Source organism: Mustela lutreola, chromosome 6 (genome assembly GCF_030435805.1).
Source record: "Mustela lutreola isolate mMusLut2 chromosome 6, mMusLut2.pri, whole genome shotgun sequence".
NCBI lineage: Eukaryota > Metazoa > Chordata > Mammalia > Carnivora > Mustelidae > Mustela > Mustela lutreola.
The window spans coordinates 97,221,169-97,230,403 of NC_081295.1; the positions used below are offsets into that span (position 1 = coordinate 97,221,169).

The 9,235-nt window shown below is 37.2% G+C and overlaps 1 protein-coding gene across 1 annotated transcript; it reads left to right on the top strand.

Moving 5' to 3' along the window:
* Positions 1–1,540: 1,540 nt before the first annotated feature.
* LOC131833205 (large ribosomal subunit protein eL32-like) lies at positions 1,541–2,057 on the top strand. The gene has a single exon (XM_059176378.1). It carries the CDS (start codon positions 1,592–1,594, stop codon positions 1,985–1,987), a length of 396 nt encoding a protein of 131 aa, XP_059032361.1. The 5' UTR covers positions 1,541–1,591; the 3' UTR covers positions 1,988–2,057.
* Positions 2,058–9,235: the final 7,178 nt, after the last annotated feature.

A 9,235-nucleotide genomic window follows, 5' to 3' on the forward strand; every position in this document is an offset into this window, starting at 1 on the left:
TGAACTATGAACATTGTCTTTAGCCATGTTCATCATTATTCTGTCCAACTTTAGCTTTTACTCTACCTTTTAAATGCCAGGTGGCAAAAATAGTCTATGAAAAGGAAAGATGCTGAAATTAATATTTTTTTCTCATGCTTAAAGTACCCAGGGAACTTTTCTAGTAACACATAGTTCTATGACCAAATCATTATAGAAAAATAAATAGTGACATGGGTCAAAAGAGTGTCAAGCAACTTGAAAGCTATCTAAACAGCTCCTTACACTTCAAGGATTTCTGTGCACTTGGTCCCAGTCCTGTCAATCTGCAAAATTACTTATGCTTCAGTCTATGAGGTCAGAGTTATGATTTTTCACACTGAAATGCCAAATAGCCAAGAAAAGCCTGTAGCATTTGCATCACAAAATGCCTCCAAAAAGAGCCGATGATTCACGGACAGAATCAAGAGAGAATAAATGTGACTTGCAATGATTAAATATTGAGATACTTTTGAATCACTATCTATAACATATTAAAGTTTCTGTTTGTTTTGTTTTGTTCTTTTCTTTTAAAGAAAGGCAGACTGCCACACACATAGCCTCATTTGGATGTGTCTGGAGTCTCGGAAGCTTGACTACCCTACGTTCTCCTACAAATGGACCTTGAGAGCTTGTTTGGAGGTTCTAGCAGGGGAGCGCAGCTACTCGTATACCCTTGACCGAAGAACGGTCCTCTCCTCTATCGGGGAAGGTCGTCCTCTTCGACCGAGCGCGCAGCTTCGGGAGGGACGCACATGGAGCGCTGAGGGAGGAAGGGGACACCCGCCTAGCCAGCCAGATCAGCCGAATCAACCCTGGCGATCAATGGGGTGACAGATGTCGCAGCCAGATCGCCCTCTTATCCAGTGAAGTTTATTAAGACTAAAAGTTCTTAGGGGTCCAAGCAGGCAGGCAATAGTCACATTAATAGTCTCTAAAATCTTAATGAACCTACTTATTACCTTCCTTCTGCTTTTGATGAAGGATTTGGGTCACTGTTAAATTTGCTAGAAGCACCGAAGGAATTTATCAATTATAACACAAAAACCGAGGTGGAAATTTTCTCTTTTTTCTGTGGATTTTATGGTATCAATATCAGCTTTTCCTCCAGAGTTTAAGTATATTTGAAAAGATTATAATTTTGTTCCCTTTCATCAGGATTTTAACCAAAATTGGACCTACCACTTAAAAAATGCACTAAAGATTTCAAATATTTACTTATCAATCAGAATAAATGTATTCTATCTACATCATTCTGGTTTATAAATCCATGTATGTTACTTGATTGTTATGTTACTGTATGTATGTAATACATACAGTATTACAGTATACATTATACATTACTGTAATGTATGTTACTGTTTGTTAATCATAATTTTTTTAGACATAAGTTGGAAAAACCCAAATTAAGTCAACTTGGGAAAAGGAAATTTCTTGGCAGAAAGCTAGAATGGTTTAGAGAATCAAGGAGTGATATCGAAAATTAACTGGGGAGATCAGCCCTTGCACACCACCATCCCCTCTCTTCCTCGGCACTGCCTGTGGAGGTGACAGTCATCTGTTACTGGGCATCATGGCTGCTCTCAGACCTTTGGTGAAGCCCAAGATCATTAAAAAGAGGACCAAGAAGTTCATCCAGCACCAGTCAGACAGATATGTCAAAATTAAGCGCAACTGGCAGAAGCTGAGAGGCATTGACAATAGGGTGTGCAGAAGACTCAAGGGCCAGATCTTAATGCCCAGCATTGGTTATGGGAGCAACAAGAAGACAAAACACATGTTTCCCTGTGGCTTCAGGAAGTTCCTAGTCCACAACGTCAAGGAGCTTGAAGTGCTGCTGATGTGCAACAAATCTTACTGTGCAGAGATTGCGCACAACGTCTCCTCCAAGAACTGCAAAGCTATTGTGGAAAGAGCAGCCCAGCTGGCAATCAGAGTCACCAATCCCAATGCCAGGCTGCACAGCTAAGAAAATGAATAGACAGCTTGTTGTGTATGTCATATTTGTGTTAATAAAACCATAAAACTACAAAAAAAAATTAACTGGGGAGAAAGGTCAGCTAATTCTTCCCAAGTAATAAAAATGGATGCAATCCCCTATCTGAAAGTAAATAAACAACAAAATCATACCAGATTATATATACCAAAATCATATACCAAAATTATATATACCAAAAATCATACCAGATATATATAGAAAATAACAGTCTCCAAGGCAATGGATATCAGGCATGTGAGAATAACAATTTTTGAGACAGAAAACAGATGAGCTCAGCCCTTTGGTTGTCCCAGATAACTACCCTACCACAGTTTCTAGGCTTCAGTGCAGACAGAGGAAGTGAGGCAAGGAGGAAAATCACCATGTTGAGGGAACTGAGAGTCTGGAAAAACCCAAACTATTCAGGTATATAGGACCAGTACTGGAGAGGAGAAATGTGCAAAGAGGGAGAGAACTCGAGACATTTGGAACATCTCTCTTCCGTATTCAGGAAGGTACTGATTGGTACATGTGTGTCAGAAAAGTTGGGGAAGAATCAACCAAGATGGTTAAACCAAACAGTGCCTGTCACTCACACATGGCCAAGAATACTGCCTTTGTTTATCTGATTAAATGAATGCTGTGTATGTCAATCTAGTTGTTGAAATAAAACTTCTCATGGATCATGGGGTATTGAATAGAGTAACTCAGAAGAGTCCTGCTTCAATAGTGAGGGATGTTTAAGCCTGGACTTAAATGTTTCTCTAGTTTCACCTAACAACTCTCAAAAGCAAGACCCAAAAGAATCAACCCATGTTCAAATAACTTAGGAAACCCCCAAAACAAACATAGAGAGAAATACAAAAATATCTACCCCCAATAAGGCAAAAAAAAAAAAATCACAATGTCTGGCATCCAAACAAAGATGATAAGCTTAAAAAGAAGCAGGAAAATGGAACCCATAATGAAGGCAAAACTCAACTGATCAATCAAAGCTAAACTAGAACTGACACAGATATTAGAATTAGCAGATAAGACTATTAAAGCATTCATCATAACTGTATTCCATCTGTTCAAAAGTTAAATAGAAATCTATAAATTATATAAAAGATGTAAATTACTATAATACCTCTGATGGAAAATACATTGGTTAGGATTGATGGCAAATTAGACAAAGTAGGAGAAAAGATTAGGGAAATTGAAAACACAGCAATATCAGTTATCCAAGATGAAACACAGAGGGGGAAAAAGGAGTAAAAAAAAAAAGAGTATCAGTGAGTTGTAGGGCAACATTGAACAACCAAATAAACATGTAACTAGATTCCTTGAAGGAGGAGGAGGGAGGGCAAGAGAAAAAAATAATTTTCAAATGTTTCACATCTGACAAGAATTACAAATCCACAAATCTAAGGGTTCAATAAACCCCACACACAAGAAATATGAAGAAGTTATTTCTACCTTTTGGCTATTGAGAACACCGCTGCTGTGAACATGTATATACATGTACTTAGTTGATACACTATTTTTACATGAACACATGTTCATCAGGTGGAAACAGCCCAAATGTCCAACAGTGGATGAATAGATAAACCAATCCTGTATGTACATACAATGGAATATTATTCACCCATAAAAGGGAATGAAACATGAATATCCAAAATATTATGCTTAGTGGAAGAAGCCAGGCACAAGAGGAGAAATATTGTATTATTTCACTGATACGAAGTATCTGGGATAGATAAACTCACAGAGATAGAAAGTAGATTAGGGATTGCCAGAGCTCAGCAGAGTGCAGAGTGGGGGGGTTACTGCTTAATAAGGGATTGTACTTTGGAATGATGGAAATATTTTGGACCTCAATAGAGGTGGTGGTTATGCAGTGTGAATGTACTAAATGCTACTGAATTGTCCACTTTAAAATGATTAGTTTCATATGAATTTCACCTCAATACACTTTTTTAAATAAGGTAAAATTAAATTTAAAAATGAAGATATTCAAAGCTGCAAAAATGTATCACTAGAAAGTCTTCACTACCAAAAATACTAAAGGAAGTCATTCAAGCAAAAACAAAATTATAACACATAGAAATATGGATCTACAAGAAGGAAAACCAAGCACCAAATGTGGTAAGTTTTACATTGGCTAATACATAAAATGGTTTTTATTATAAATGAGAAGAAGTATAGAGATAGAGCTTGGTATCAAGAAAAATGTCCACCAGGCACTCAAATGTACCCCGACATGTGTCTTCATTTTGCTTCAGTCAGTATGTTAGTTCTACCTTTTACCGTTGAAATAGTAATTCACATGTGCAAATATCTATTACGTTCTATGAGTGGCATACAATAAAAATTAGCTAACAATATCTCATTTATTGAATTGTTTTAGGCAATTAAGTATTCTACAGAAATGTGTTTTCTAGATAACAAAAGTTTAAGCACTCATCATTCTTAAATTTTAATCATTATGCCTGCAAATCTCTTAGGTATCTACTTTTGCATTTTTTATTATTGTTCCCAAATCAAAACAATATATGCAATAAACGTAATTCAAGATGATCTTGATGATCAGGATGAATAACTTGCTGAAGAAACTAATGACTATTAAAGTTTAAAGAATAACTTACCCCTACACTAAATTGCCCCAAACTGAGTTGTTTTAGATTCTTGGATCTACCTTTATTTTATCTTTTGCTCTGGCCATGATATTGGGCTCCCATGCATTCCTATTTGCTCATGTCTATGAGCACACCTAAACCATATTCTCTTCTCATCCAATCACATATTGGCTGCAGTGAGGACACATCTTCAGATTACTTCTTTGGACTATGAATCATAGTAAAGCTTCAACCCTAGGTAAAAGAAAAGGTAAAAGTAGGCAACCTAAAAACTCTTCATCTATCTCAAGTTTCTTCTACCAGAAGGAAATTGACCTATTTTGATTGATTCAGTGTCCAAGAATTGGATTATGGCTTTATACAGTTGGTATTTGAGTTGAACATAGTTGTATTTTATCGTGAGAGTCACCTAATTCTTCCCTGAATTGATTTCTTCTTCTTTCTCATTCTCTAATGTGTCTTTCCCCCACACTACACATAATGCTATTCAGAGGAATATAATCACACAGTGTGAATATGTTACATGGTGTAGATATAAGGGTATCCATTCGACTCATTTACCCATCCTTGTTTTGAGTAAAAACATATCAAATGAAAATCACAAATCATATTACCTACTACTCATGTAGAGAATGATAGCAGCAATGTGCCTCTATACTGCCTTGGAGGTAAACATTATTATGTCTAGGAAATGAAATATTATTTATCTTCTTTGAAATATATATGTTAATAAAATATTTAATTATACGTGAATGAGACTCATGAAATGAACATAGTATATCAGTCATGTTTCATTCAGGAAAGCAGATTAATTATTAGTTTATGAAATAAATAATTGACAATAAGAATTAGACCTTACATAATTATGGGTGAAGCTAGCACCTAATGTTTAGAATGGGGTTTGGAAAAGGAATAACTGTGAAGTCAGAGTTTATGGAGAAGTTCCCAGGTTTTCTCTGTGTATCTGCTTCCCCTGTGGTAGTAGTTGGTGGTAGGATGGGGACGCAGTTGGTAAGTAGAACCCAAAGTCAGACAGAAAAGATAGAGGTAGAATGAATGGGGGCAACAGCATACTGGCCCACAGGGCTCCTCTGAATGTATCGACATCACATCTGAACATAGAAAGTTACTTCAATTTAGAAGGCATGTTCCTCTTTTGGCCATTGTTAACACAGGACCATAAAGGAAATGGGATTCTGAAGCACAGTCCCAGCTTAACCAAATGGGCATAGCACTGACCAACACAGATGACATAGCAATAGGGCCGATACATGGTCTTGTTGTGAGAGAAGGTTTTCTTAGTTCCAAAAGCCAAGATGATCATTTACAAATACTCTGGTGTTACAGCAAAAAATCTCAATACTTGATTTGATAGAGAATTTGGATTTTCACTATACCACCAAAACCAGAAACAAACAAAAAACAAAAGTTAGTATGGAAATATTAGGTTCTACTCTTCTTCATGTCTCAGAGACCTGGTTTAAATGGTCTATGACTTGTGAGACTAGAACAATCTCAAAATCACTATTCTAGTTTTTGAGGATTCTTGTTCAAAATATTGTATTTTTGTAATTAACATGACATAAGCTCCCAGAAATGGAGACAAGGGAGGCCTCCTTCATCACGTTCTTCTAGCTGATGGAAGACCCAGTCATGTCCAAAGTTATACATCATGAAGATCTTCATCACTTGGCATATGTCACCATGTGCCAAGTGCCTCCTTTAAGCAGTTTATTTTTCTAATAAGTTATACTTGTATGCCCCTGAATATATTCTTTTGCTGTATACAATAAAGTTAAGATGGTTGGGATCTACTTTTCCAAAGGGAGCCACTGTAAATAATATTGAAAACACTTGAAACATCTGTAGCTCAGGGGACAGAACTATATGGACAACACAGAGACAAGATCAGAAAAAGACATTGATCCTGAGTCCTGTTGAGTTCACACTTGAAATTAAATCCAATGTCAATGATTTAGAAAAAGGTAATATACTCATAGCAGGGAATCTTGATGAAGCTGGGCCTGAGACTCAAGTTTGTATTATTTGGCAATTTCTCTCTTCCCACCTCTACTTCCCACCCTTCTAAAGAATTCCTTTTGTGCTCTGGCCTCTAAATCACTTCACCCAGAATTTTCAAGGTACTGCATTCCTAATCTACATGATGTTTAGAAGTCCCTTGGGGAAGAATTATACCACTTTACTGTACTTATCACTGAGACAGATGCAGACATGCCTGATACAGTGAGTGATTGGGGAGTGGGGAATCCGGAGGCTTAGAAGTAAAATATTAAAGAGATACAATACCTATTCTTAAATGAATAAGGAATCCTCTTAACAATGGTGGGCTGATGCAGTAAGGAACCTAAATGTCAGAGAGAGCCAGATTCCAGGTGCACATTAAAGTTATATGGACTCTCTGTTAACCTAACATCATCCTTCCTGGCCTCTATGTACCCAAGAAAGGAGAGGTCTGGGGAAAAATGTCAAAACTTTGGTAAGGATCTAAGCAAGAGTGTTATAAAAACTCCTAGAAAATATTCTGACAAAGAAAAAGAAAGACTTCTGAGTACTAGCCAGAAAGAGAGAAAACTGAATAAGAGCAAGGAGGTACTGGCAATGGAAAGAGTCCCAGAGTAGTATCAATCAACCCCTAAGGAGAGAACCTGATACCAACAGAGTTGAGCAATAGTAAAAGAACAGGATGCATTAGGGAAATGTTAAGAGTAACAGACAAGGAAATGGACATAACAAAGTCTCACTCACAGCTATACTTATATTAGACACAGCCAGCCCCTCATGGCCATGAATATTTAGAGAAATGACAGAAAGTGGAAAGAATGATGTTGTCTTTTGGCAAAGGAAGGTATTATTAATCCTGCAAACTGAGACAAAATGCAAAATGCAAAAAAAAAAAAAAAAGTCTTACTATTGGTATCAGACATATAAATAAGCAGAAGTGATTATTTTAGTACTCATTTTAATATGACTGCAAGACAGTCTCATAAGGTGATGAGGTCTCAAATGTAATGGTTTCATTTGTGAGGGAATAGAGGTATCTAGATTTATAACGTGAGTCCTGGCACACTACACATTTCTATTACTAAACCTTTAGTAACTCTAGAAGTTAAGCAATTTGATTTTGGAACAATAGTAGACACACAAAGACAAAACCTTTTCAGTCAACAAGTACATGCTCAACCTTCCCTAAGCTTTGGGGAAATGCAAATAAAACCACAATGAGCCATCACCTCACACTAATAGAATGGCTAGTATCAAAAAGACAAGAGAGAACAAATGTTGGCAAGGATGTGAAAAAAATGAAATCCTGCTGCACTATACGTGAGAATGTAAATTGGTACAACTACTGTGGAGAACAATATGGAGGTTCTTGAAGAAATTAAAAAAGTGTACTACCTTATGACCTAGCAATCCTATTTCTGAGTGTATTTCTGAAAAACAGAAATCACTATTGAAGAGATAGCTGCACTCTCATGTTTATTGCAGCATCACTCATAATAACCAAGACATGGAAACAATGTAGGTGTCCACTGACCAATGAATAGGCAAAGAAAATGTGATACACACACACGCGTGCGTGCGTGCACACATGTACACACACATGCACACAATGGAATACTATCCATTCATTAAAAGATCAATTAAGTCATCTATGAGCCCTGGGGAGACAGTGCTTCCTTAAATGTGGTTAGAAACACATAGGAAGATTAAAACCTACCTTTAGTAAACTTGTTTTCAGAAGCATGTAGCACTCTGGAAATACTGTGTATACTGATCCTTGTGGTGAATATGACAGTAGAACCCCAGATGCTAGGAAAGGGCATGGGGGAGGGGGTCTATATCAACTCTGAAACCTGCCACTCAGCCAACAGAAAATAATATAATATTTGCATGTGCCTGACCTGGAACTTCATTAAGACCAAGATAGGATGTTTCCCCAAAAAGTAGCTGTGGACCAGCTCTTCTCATCCTTATTTGGGACCCCAAGCTGAGGACACAGACACTAACCGACTCATATGAATAAATTGCCGTCCACTTGGGATTGTTTCTAAGCAAAAGGCAAGTCAAGCAGAGAGAGTCAACTATCATATGGTTTTACTTATTTGTGGAGCATAACAAATAACATGGAGGACATGGGGAGATGGAGAGGAGAAGGGAGTTGAGGGACACTAAAAGGAGAGGTGAATCATGAGAGACTATGGACTCTGAAAAACAACCTGAGGGTCTTGAGGGAGTGGGGGTAGGAGGTTGGGGGAACAAGGTGGTGGGTATTAGGGAGGGCACATACTGAATGGAGCACTGGGTGTGGTGCAAAAACAATGAATACTGTTACACTGAAAAGAAATTTAAAAAAAAAAAAAAAGGCATCTGTGAGCCCTTGAGTCACATGAATCCCAAAAGACTTGTTCCAGAATCAGGAGGAACTCTATAACAATCTTGAACAGAGATGATTTCCTAAGACTTGTCATGGAAAACAAAACAACAACAACAAAACACACTCAGCTCCAGAAAGCCTTAGAGAAAAGTATCACAGCCAAAAAAGAAGTCAAGATAGATTTCATCCTTAATGAAGGACTTCCATTTATTTTTAGATAGAAAA

Excerpts from the sequence above, each read along its gene's own strand:
- LOC131833205 (XM_059176378.1), top strand. The coding sequence starts at position 1,592 with ATGGCTGCTCTCAGACCTTTGGTGAAGCCCAAGATCATTAAAAAGAGG.